Below are 12,001 nucleotides of genomic sequence, written 5' to 3' on the forward strand. Positions count from 1 at the left end.
TAAATGTGATAAACAACTGTAAAAAAGATCTTGATTAAAAATTGTTTGGAAACAAACTGAGTCTAATAATTTTGTTACATTATAGACTTGTGTAAGTTTATAGAACTCAAAGCAACATTAAAACTTTAAAAATTTGTAATTTTTACGTTTAGTTATAAACATCAACAATAAAATGTTGATATGAAGCAACTAAAAAATAGAAAATATAAAGTAAGTATCTATATTTTATAACGTATTTGTGTTAAGAAGAAATTTTATATATAGGAAAGCTTCCAAAGTTAAAGAAAACTGTCTGATAATATTAACATCACTTTTTTGTTTTATCTCCGTTTAAATTTTCACTATGTAAAATAATTTTTTACATAAGGTTTTAAGCTATGTTTAAAATAAAAAGATAACACATATGAATATATTTCTTAAGTGTATTCAGTAAGATTGGTTTAAACAAACACAAATACAAAATATAAACTAAGTACTAAATATGCAACTAGAAGTTTTATTAGTGTTCAATTGATATTCTCGATTAAAGTCATTGCTTTAGTTTTGTCTTATCGATAAGAAGTTTAACAGCGAAAAAGTAAGAAATGCTAGTAGTAGTTTTTTTAGACCATAATATTTAATTTTATCAATAGTTACTTTAAATTGTATTAGTGTACTTTAATTAATTTACTACATTAAACTGCCTTATAGCACACATAACAAAATCAGCAAACTTGTTTTTTACAAACACAAATAACGAATTACAAACTACTACTTGACCATTCGTTTACTATATTGTTTATAAATATTTGTTTTATGATTTTTTTTTAAAAGCTATTTGTATTGTTATAACAAAACCTTACAAAGTTAAATATTTAGTACTTACTTAAAGTATTAAATAAATTATCATTCTACAGTATATAGATAAACTGCTTTTTCTTAACCGTTTTATATATTCTATTTATGTTCGTTTATATTAAAAACTATGAATAAGCTTCAGAAAAATTTAGAAAGTGTATAAACTTATTTAAAACTGTTTTAACAGCTTTATATAATTATAAATGTCATTCACACTCCTCATGGAAGCCAACGACGTCATCAACCTCAAGAAAACCCCCCTGAGCGCAACTTCAACGAACAGTTACCCCTCCCAAACATCCGTAAGCTACCCCTCCCAAACCCCTTCACTTCTCACCAACGGCTCCTCCGATGACGTCTCCAACAGCATGACGTCATCGTTCGAATGTGACGCAACGGCCGACAAAGACAAGCTGGAGATCGTTTCCGAGTGCGGGGAGACGGAGTCGAACCAAAACGACGAATTAAAAAACAAAAACGAAAATAAGGTGGAAAACAAAATTGCAATTTTCAACCGCTTGAAGGCGCAAGAGAGCTTGAACCAGCCGATTCAGCCGCCGCGCAATTTCCGTTACGCTCCGATGAGCAGGAGCAGCGCCGCTCGCGGCGGGAGATTTCCTGCCGCCTTCTTCCTCAAGAGGCGAGAGACTTGCGGCGAGCTTATCGTGGAGACGGTCGAAGAGAAGGAAGAAGAAGAGGAAGAAGGGGAAGAAAGCGAGAGAGGGGAAGAAGGAAACGGCTCGAAGCGAGCAGAAGCAAAACTCGAGCAGCATCAAGTTGAAGAAGAGAAGACCGCGAAAAGCCAGCAGCAAGTCGGCACTACCCAATCTTCGCATGTGACGCAGCAACGACGTCACGACCAACAAAACTCAAGAAGTTCTTTTTCGAGCGAGCAGCAACGGCGGTTGAAGTCGAAGAGGTCCAAGTTCCGGAGGACCGCGTCCAGCCACGGCAACCACCTGCCCTTCAGGCACCCGCTGCTTCAGAGGCAGCAGTCCCAGTCGGCGTTCTCGGTGACCAAGCTCTTCCTGAAGGGAAGCTCCGATTCTGTTCAGCGGATAAGCGAGGAGAGGCCGAGCGGATCAGCGAGGAAGATCGGAAGTTTCCCGGCGGTGGTGAGATGCGCCACGGCTTTCAGTAGCCAGAAGAAGAAGAAAGAAGCGAGTCAGGAGAAGAAGACGTGTGACAAGAAGACGGGAGCCGTAAGGAACCAGAACCAGCTTCAGAGGCAGAAGCAGTTCAAAAGGAGCAACTCGCAATACGTGAGTTTTTAATACAAACAATAGTCAAGCCACTACTTAAATATACAACTAAATAATGAAAAAAAAGCTTTATTATTGTTTTTTTGATATATTATTGAAAAAAAAAACTTGCAGCGAACTATAAAATTGTTTTTTTTTTGATACTAGTTTTTAACTTTAGTTAACTAGTATACTAATTAGATACACTATAAACTAGTATAATATAAGCATACACTTACAATTTATTTTGAGATTGTATAGAAAAATTCAAATTTTGTCAAATATTTTATTTATGATAGCAAGTGCAAAACTGTTAAATACTTTTTATCTAAAATTAGCAAAACATTGCTTTAATGGTTTACATAAAAAGTATGAGATATTTATACAGCAAAAAGAAGTAAGAAGGTTACAAAGGTTTAGTATGTACATTAAACAAGCAGATTAAGTCTTGAATAAAAAAAAGAAGTTATGGTTTAGTACATGGTGTTTTTTTGGTAGTGACATCGATAAAATTGTGCAACAAACATGTTTCGTATTAGAAAATAGAAAAAAGTAGACTGTGACAATGGATTAATTTGTTTTTCAGACTAAGCATTAAAAATAGAGTTACAGGAAACTTGCGGCTTCAATTCGAAGCTGTCAGTGTGAGACAACTGAAGCGTGGTGAAAGTTCGCATTCGAAATTCGAACTTTCGCACAAGTTTGAACATGCAGGGTCGCTCAAGCAGTTCAAGAGGTGAAATAAGTTGGCAGTTCTAACGTGTGACGAGAGCCAAGTGAAACAAAAAAATGTGTTTGATTTTGTTTTATAAACATTCAGTGGAGATTTTTTTGAATCAGTGTTGATCGTTTCCAGTTCGTTCAAGTAACTTAATTGTGTATAATAAACTGGAAAAAGAATTACAATGAAATATTAGTAGTTACTGTTTTTACGTTTGAAGTTACAAAACAAACTTTAGAAATTAAAAAGAGGTTAAAAAAACTGATAGTAGTCAAAGTTTTAAAGTTTGAATAAACAAAGTTAACTGTATAACATTAAGAGTGTCTTAGTTGATAGTCTAAAACATATATATTTTTCAAATTTTGTTTTATTTCTAGTTTTTTTTTCATTTTTTAATCAAAAACCAGATCATATGAAATTAAAGTTTTAAGTCAGTAGACTGTGAAGCAATTTGCATTAGTGTATATTTTACTTTTAGAATGCTGTGAGCTTTAATACTAATACTTCTTGGAAGCTTGCCAACTAAACTTAAGCAAGATATTTAGATTTAAATAGATGAGTAAAGCTATGAAAATTAAAATCTTTTCGAAGTTTTAAAATGCAAAATTTTTAAGTTAGCTAATCAGTTCATAAGCCAGCTTTAAATTTTAAATTTCAGAGTAGAATAAGTCGTTCTTATTAGTATGTAGTTTGCAACTTAATTTTTTTTAGAACAATTTTGTTTATCGCAACTTCTTAGATAAAAAATCGTTCTCATATAACTATACATAGTAGTAAAGTTTTATGAAAACTAATGATAAGAAAAATTCTATTTTTTTCTTTGATTAGCTTTTCTTGTTATGAAATATATGTTTAACTGTCAAAATCGAAAAGAAGTTAGACATTTTTACAAGTACTACAAGTTTAATAACGAACTTTAGCCTAGTAGTCTGCTTTACTGTATAAACAAATACACATGTTTTTTTTTTGAAAATCTTAATATACTTGTTTCTTAAACCAGCAAACTCCTTATTTTACAGCTTTTGTTTATTTTTACAATATTTTATGTCTGTTATTATAGGTTTAAAATTTCATTCTTTTTTCAAGTAGAATTTTAAGTGTATGTCAAGTTGTAAAATAATGTAAATAAACATTTTGTTGAAAAAATTTTAAAGAAATTGAAAGTTAAATAATAGAGTTTAGAACTACTTACTTAAAAAATTTGTGTTTTTTTTAGTAGATTAGTATTTAGTTTCAACAGCTTTAGACTTAAATGTATAAAAAGGCAACAACTTTTTAAAACTTTACACTAAAAACAACAAATTTTAGTTGTTTTTATTATATTCATAGCTGTCATTTTAGTTAAACTTTGTTCCCTTTGATTATTTAAGCATATATTTCATAACTATTTTTTTTCAACAACGGCTAAATTGACTACATTTTTGGATAAAATATACAATTTAGTATATAACTTTTTAGTACTACATATCTTGTACAGAAATCTAAGACAAAATTCATTCAAAAACATCTTTATTAAAGCAACAAACAAGTAAAATCGATTTCGGCTAACGCTTTTCAATTACTTTAGTTAGCAACTAATTTTAAGATTAAATTTTGAGTATATAAATAGTTAGAGGTTACATCAGAAAAATCAGAAAAATCAATTAACACTAATTAGCATAATTGAGCAAAATTAATTAGACATTCACAATTCATAAATGCATATATAAAAAACAGTTTATCAGTAATTTAACTAAGATAAGCAACATTAAAATAAAATAAAATAAGCGACAAAATTCGAATAAAATCTATAACAACTTATAAAGATTAGATTTATAAACATATTGTTGCTTACACAATTTAGGTTTATATGTTTTTATAAATAGAGATTCTAAAACACTAAGGTGATAATCGTTACGAGCTTTACTTAAAATTGAAAAGTTACTATCATTATAGTTCTTTGCGCAATCTGAATTGTTTAATAAGTGTTCAGCTATCGCTGATGATCTACCAGATGGTTTTTTTAAACCAGTGTCCATCCATCTTCTGAGGGAATTAAAAACGTGTTGGTCCCTTCTAATATGGAATCTTTGAGACGTTCTGCCAATGTACTCACTGTCACAGTGGCACTTGTACATATAAATAATTTTGCTTTTTTCCTGATCGGCAGTACGGTCTTTACAAATAAATAATTTGTAAAGACCGTACTGCCGATCAGGAAAAAAGCAAAATTATTTATATGTACAAGTGCCACTGTGACAGTGAGTACATTGGCAGAACGTCTCAAAGATTCCATATTAGAAGGGACCAACACGTTTTTAATTCCCTCAGAAGATGGATGGACACTGGTTTAAAAAAACCATCTGGTAGATCATCAATGATAGCTGAACACTTATTAAACAATTCAGATTGCGCAAAGAACTATAATGATAGTAACTTTTCAATTTTAAGTAAAGCTCGTAACGATTATCACCTTAGTGTTTTAGAATCTCTATTTATAAAAACATATAAACCTAAATTGTGTAAGCAACAATATGTTTATAAATCTAATCTTTATAAGTTGTTATAGATTTTATTCGAATTTTGTCGCTTATTTTATTTTATTTTAATGTTGCTTATCTTAGTTAAATTACTGATAAACTGTTTTTTATATATGCATTTATGAATTGTGAATGTCTAATTAATTTTGCTCAATTATGCTAATTAGTGTTAATTGATTTTTCTGATTTTTCTGATGTAACCTCTAACTATTTATATACTCAAAATTTAATCTTAAAATTAGTTGCTAACTAAAGTAATTGAAAAGCGTTAGCCGAAAGCGATTTTACTTGTTTGTTGCTTTAATAAAGATGTTTTTGAATGAATTTTGTCTTAGATTTCTGTACAAAATATACAATTAAGAAAAAAACAAAAAAAACAAAAATAAATACCAAATTAAGTCAACCCTTTTCGTAACGTTTTCAAAACAATATAAAGCTGTAAAAATTGGCTTTTAATTAAAACATGCTTGTTTTTTATTAGTACATGTTTGAGTGGTATATATGTAAATGTTAAAATACTTACTTTATTTATAGGTTATATACTAGATTTCTATATATATATATATTAGTTATAAATTAGACAACTTTACACAACCAAACTGGCAAACAGATCCGCGAACGAGACGTGATCAAGCCCTGCCTGCAATCGTCGCAATCTTCGGGCGAGGTGAATCCCCCGTCGTCGGATGTTGGAGCGAAAAGGCGGGAAATTTCAAAATCACGTGACATGATGACCAGCGTCCAGTTGGAGCGCTACACCACACTGAAACCCCAACAAGAAGGGAAAAACCCTAAAACAAACCTCACCCCCGTGCTGCACAGGAGGAGGAAACCCGAAAACAGGAAACCCGTTCACTCAAACACGCTGGCCCTGAACCCAAACTCCCAGGAAGGGGGAACCACCTGCGAGGACCAGCCCCTGCTGTCCAAAAGGAGGTTCACTTTCGACGGTTGCCCGGGCACGACGGACAAGCTGGACTTGCCGGGGATGGCCAACCGGCCCCAGACGCTGTTGCCGCAGCAACGGCACGACGAGGTCAACTGCAGCCACAACAACAACGACTTCCGCTCCCCGGAACGGGATTCGTGGGGGTCCAACGAGACGCTGTTCAAGAACCACAACTCGAGCTTGAGGGGCGCAGCGGTTCAGGAGAACCACGTCCACAACTACCACCACCACCACTACCACCACCACAGGGAGAACTCCGGGGGCGGTAACTACAGCAACCGCTACTCCCACTACAACCACTCCTCCAGGTCCGGGGACTCCCCAGACGTGTTCAGAGAAGTGGCGATATCTACCACGCAGAAAAAGTCCTTTCTCCTCTCAGCTTTAACAAACTCCACCAAAAGTTTATCTAAGCACCACAACTCCCAGAACACTCAGACCAACTTCCAGGACATCCAGGAACCGCAAACCACCGCCGAGGGGATCCGGCTTGTCCACATAAACTCCAGCGGGGGCCTCCTGGCAGGGGGAGTTTCCCAGCAACGAAACAGAAACATCCAGGGCCAGAACCTGAAAGCCTCAAAAAACTCCTCCCACTCGCTGAACCTGCTCAAAAGTTACGAGACGACGGAGGTGGACGAGGTTGCCATGGCGACCAAGCACCACGGCGACGTGGAGTACGGGGAGCCGGAGAGCCAATCAGCGATAAGCCCATACCAGCTGAGGGCGGAGGTGGATTTGGTTTCGAGGAACGAGTCGGTCCAGGACAAGGACCAGAAGAGGAGCAGGAACGCCAACATCGGGTACAGGTAAATATAAATATATATATATATATACATTAATGAAACACAACGTTTTACAAAAACAATTGTTTCACTACTCTGTTCTTCAGTTTGTTTATTGTGATAATATTTTAAAACATAAGTCAAAGTGTACATGAAATTAAGCAAACACTTTAAGGATTGTTACGTCACTATGTGAATCATTAAGAAATATAAGTAAATGTAAAAAATATAAATATAATTTATATATATATATATATATGTATAAATAAGTTGATTAACTAAATAGATTAAATCTTTAACACAGAGCCCACCTTAAGGGCTTTTTTAAGGAAAAGATTATTTCAAGATGCAAAAACTTGCAGTACCCGAGTTTATATAATTGTAATGAGAAGCACTTTCAACTTGACAGACTTGCGTAAACCATTCAATTGTTTAAAACATACATTTGATAAAACAGACTTTAGTTTAAACCTGTTTTTAAAATAATGCTTTGTGCACCAAGTTCTCGTCAGAACAATGTTTTTTAGGTGTGTAATTATGATTGTAATAAAAATGTAGTATTGTGACGTAATAAAGTGTAGGTCAAGTTAGGTATTTTACTATGCTTTTTGAACTTGTACATATGAGTTTATATACAATTTATATCAGTTTGTTATTCTGTGAGGTTTAACAAAAAATACATTAAACAAACTGTTAGCTGACAGTTGAAACGCTTTTAAATAAAAACATGACAAAAGTACTTTTTATTAATTAAAAGTTATCTGAGAAACTAAGCCATATTTAAGCAGTGTCTATTGTCAGTCTGTTAAAACCCATAAATTTATACTTAGATTGGGATACAGAAGGACACTTTTTGAGAGGAGGAAACGCTTGAGTGATTACGCATTGATATTCGCAATGTTCGGTATCATTTTCATGGTCGTGGAAACAGAACTAAGTTCCACTGACATCCATGGAAAAGTGAGTTTTCTAGCTAATGTTTGATAAATTTTTACACAAAATAGTTTTATTTTGGATAAATTGTTGTTGTTGTGATATGCTTTTTGTAGTTTATTTTGTGTTTTTAAATAGATGCTAAGTTTGTGGTGGATTAAATGTATAAATTATGTCGGCGACATGAATAGCTTATAGTTTGTGAAAACTGTGTAAGCAGAAAAATTAGTGTTGCTTATAGTATGCTTGAGTTGGTTTGTTTTATATAATATCATAGAAAAATCATGAATTATCCTTAAATTTGAAATACGCGTTGTGCAACTGGTTTAGAAAATTGTACCTATATGAAACTTGAAAACTGACTTAAACTTAAATCTGCAAAAAAATAGTTAGTTTTATTTTTAACTCAAGCCACAATGTGTATTAAAACTCGAATCAAGTTTTGATATACAAACTTCTTTTTTTTTGAATTTAGAAAAAAAAGAATTCACATTCTAGTTTTGTTGGAATTCTGTTATTGATTAATAATAAAATTTAAATCTACCCATACTGTTTTGTAACGTTTTAGGTGGTTTTGCTTTGTTTGCTTTCGTTTTTCATATTAGAAGTTTAAAAGAATTATAAAAAAAAAACTATTGCAGGATTTTTATTAAATACGTATAAAAAGTTGAATCAATAAGTGGTTTTTAGTATTTTAAGCATACAGCTTTCTTTATGTAGTAAAATAAATCTAGCTTTATTGATTTGTATATTATTACCTATTACGATTATTGATTTTTTATTGTTCAAATCGTATGAATTTTCGGATAATGATCATTCATAAATCTTCATTTACGTAATATATTAGGAACTCACTATATTGTATTAAAAAATGAAAATCCTAACGATTAAATTAATAAAGATTTGTCGTAGTAGCTACGTATCTAAAAATGACAATCGAATTAAAGTCAATAATATTTTAAAATAAAAGGAAACTGTTACAAAATTGTAGGAAATTAACTAAAATATACAAACTTTTTTCTATAATAAAACATTTTAAATACAATTTATTAAAAAGCTTCAGGTTTAAATTAATTTGAATAATAAAACTAATAAAAGATAATGTTGTAAAAATAATTTTACTGATTAATTAGATTATTTTATAGTTTTTTATTAAAATATTTAAACAATAAAAATGCTGCTACAACAGCATTTAAGAATTATTTTAAATAAAATTTTATTATTTCGCTTATTTTAGTAAAAATTTTGAAAAATTTAAAATACACATTTGAGCAATATACGTATGTGTGATATTTATATTTAGTCAATTTTGTGAACTTAAGGATCATTTTAGTAAACTGAAAATACTAAATATTTATAGATCCTTATATGCATTTTACTACAAAAAGCTCTTGCTTTACCATATATTAAAAGCAAAAAGTTGTATATGTTTAATTGAAGTTTATCAATAATATTTTTTTTCGAGGGTGCATATTAATTAAAAATATATAAAAAAGTATGCTAGTTTGTAATAGAAATTTCAAATGCAAATATGTTACTTTATTAGCTTTAAGTCTCTTTTACAGACACAAAGATTTAAAACAATTATTAGTTATAATACTAACTACTAAAATGAAATTAAGAAATAACTTACAAATACTAAAACAGCAATCAAAAAAAATTTAAGACTTAAGAACAGTTTACTAGTAAACTAAATGAATAAACATAGCTATTAGTTTATATTTTTTTATTTATAAGCATTAAGTTTTTAAGTAATTTTCTTTTAACAAATTATTATGATATCATGTATAAAAACAATAATATATCTATAAATGTGCATATTTTTAAGTAATGAGTGTAAGAGCATTAATTTTTGATTTTGATTACCTACAAATAAAATTAACAAAAACATTGTGATAGCTATTTTATATTGTGATAAACTTGCAATTACCAGCTAAATAGGCTAATTCTTTATCACAAAATGTAAAAATTACTCAACAAGTTATAGTAGTAGCAAGGTGGTAATAGTTACGCTCTAACGTTTAATTAATCACACAGACTGGCACTATCTTTGCTTGCCAGTCAATCTAATTAACATGTTATAAGAACTCTCTTGTAAAGTGTCTATTTTTAAACGTATTGTGGCGGTTTTACCATATTTAAAACTTTGTTTAAGTCATTTTGTTTAAGTTTTTAAAAGGTTTTCAGTTTTATGTTTATTGTTTACATAAGAATTATAGTTTAAAGTTTTGTATTCATTTAAAGTTCTTACAGTTTATATTATTAAAAGTTTACAAACTTCATAGCTTTGTATTTGCGATAAAAAAAGTTTTAAATTTTTGAGGTATTTTAAACTTTTTATCATTTCTACATTATTATTTTACTACAAATGTACACTTTCGATTGTTATCTATTTTTAATTTTTATACATTTTTAAGTTTTTTATTCAACCTAAAGGTCACACATTTTTCTATAGCTTGATAAACTTGTTGAAATTTGTTTTGGTAAAAACAACCTTATCACAAAAATATAATTTCAAAAGAAACCTTTCAAGGGTTTGGTAAACAAGAACAGCGTGTTTTGAAAAGGCTGAATAACCTTTAAAAAGTTCTTTTCAACAAATACTTAACACTCAAAATGACCTTACATACAAACACATATGAGTTTGTTTTTATCGAGCCACCTGCGTTTAATCTTCTTATGCGACTAAAATTCGACGCAATTCAACTTTTAAGCCTCAAACCTTTTTATTTATTAAATATTCATGCAAACTTTTTTATTCAATTGCACGCAGTTTCGTTTTAGTTTACAAGAATTTAATGCGATGGTTGAAATATGAGCTAAAAATGCTCAGAGTTCAAAGACATTTTCTTTTAATAAATGATTAAATTTTTCTCATAAAATGATAGTAAATTGGTATATACATTTTCATGCTATCAGTGGTTTTTATTACTCTTGACTATTTTGACAGAAATAAAACTTGTATAACTTCATTGTGCTAAAGAATGTTTAAAAAAAATCCTTTAATTTTTATAAACATAAAATTTATATTAACAATTTTTATATTGTTCAAACTAATTTCAATTAAAAAAATAATTATAGTCTTCTTTATTTTCATAGCAGTATTTTTTGAAATGTTTAAAACTTAAATTTATGAAACTCATAAGTTATTATTTAATTTTTATTGTAAAAAGCTGGGCCCACGTTTTAAAGCTGTCAGTAAAAATTTCTTTAATTTTTTTCTTAACATAATTTTATTTATTTATAAGTTATCTCCAAGCCTTTTAAAAATTATGTTAAGGATTTAGTTCTTAGTAAATAAAAACAGTAAGCATTTAATAACTTTTTATAACTTCTAAATAATATAACAAAATTCCTGAAAACGTTGAAAACTTATAGCTTTAAACAATCTAAAAGAAGTGATTACAATACCATTTAAAATCATTTATAATTTTTAGAAACGCAATATTTAAATTAAATCAATATTTAAAGATTTAGTTAAGCTAACTAGTAAATTTTAGAAGTTAAAAATCATTAAAAGTTACTACTTTATTTGCATATAAGCTCTATAAAAAGCCTTGCGTAAAACTTGTTGTCCTTTTGATTTATAAGACAGCTTAAAATGTAAATTTCCCATCGCTGTTGGAAATTAATCAAAATCGAAAACTATTTATTGCGTAACCACCCAATTTAACAAACGGGCTTCAATTCGTCTCTTAAGATGTTTTCGAGCGAGGAAAATCTGTTGGCGCTGAAACTAATCAATAAATCACATCGATTTCTTGTTGATTAAAAGGAAGCATCCACTTTAAGTCGTTGTAAAAAAATGTCAGCAGCTTTCGAACGCGTTTATCAAGCATCAAATTTCTCTTTATCCATGCTGTACTTGCAATGTGGGCAGCTTCATTTGCAACATACTAAAATTTTGAAATTTAAGTTGTTATGAAGGATTTTTGTTAAAATGTTTCAAACTTTTTTTTGTTGATCTCCGCAGATCGTTCTTCAGGTTTTAGGACACATTTGAATGTTTATTGCTT

General features: G+C 30.3%; 1 protein-coding gene across 4 annotated transcripts in view; it reads left to right on the forward strand.

Annotated features, from left to right (window-relative positions):
* The first annotated feature begins 1,636 nt into the window (after window positions 1–1,636).
* Window positions 1,637–12,001, forward strand: part of LOC145837865 (uncharacterized) — a 38,047-nt gene continuing 27,682 nt past the window's right edge. For 3 of the 4 annotated variants that reach the window (XM_082945330.1, XM_082945334.1, XM_082945333.1), the window contains exons 1-3: window positions 1,637–2,099; window positions 5,929–7,076; window positions 7,883–8,012. In XM_082945330.1, coding sequence (XP_082801456.1) covers window positions 6,046–7,076; window positions 7,883–8,012 — 1,161 coding nt within the window. In that variant the 5' untranslated portion in view covers window positions 1,637–2,099; window positions 5,929–6,045. The remainder of the gene's footprint in view (window positions 2,100–5,928; window positions 7,077–7,882; window positions 8,013–12,001) is intronic. The other variant, XM_082945331.1, reaches the window with a different exon arrangement.

Source organism: Thalia democratica, chromosome 6, assembly GCF_965202585.1.
Source record: "Thalia democratica chromosome 6, ktThaDemo2.hap1.1, whole genome shotgun sequence".
In the NCBI taxonomy this organism is placed as follows: Eukaryota; Metazoa; Chordata; class Thaliacea; order Salpida; family Salpidae; genus Thalia; species Thalia democratica.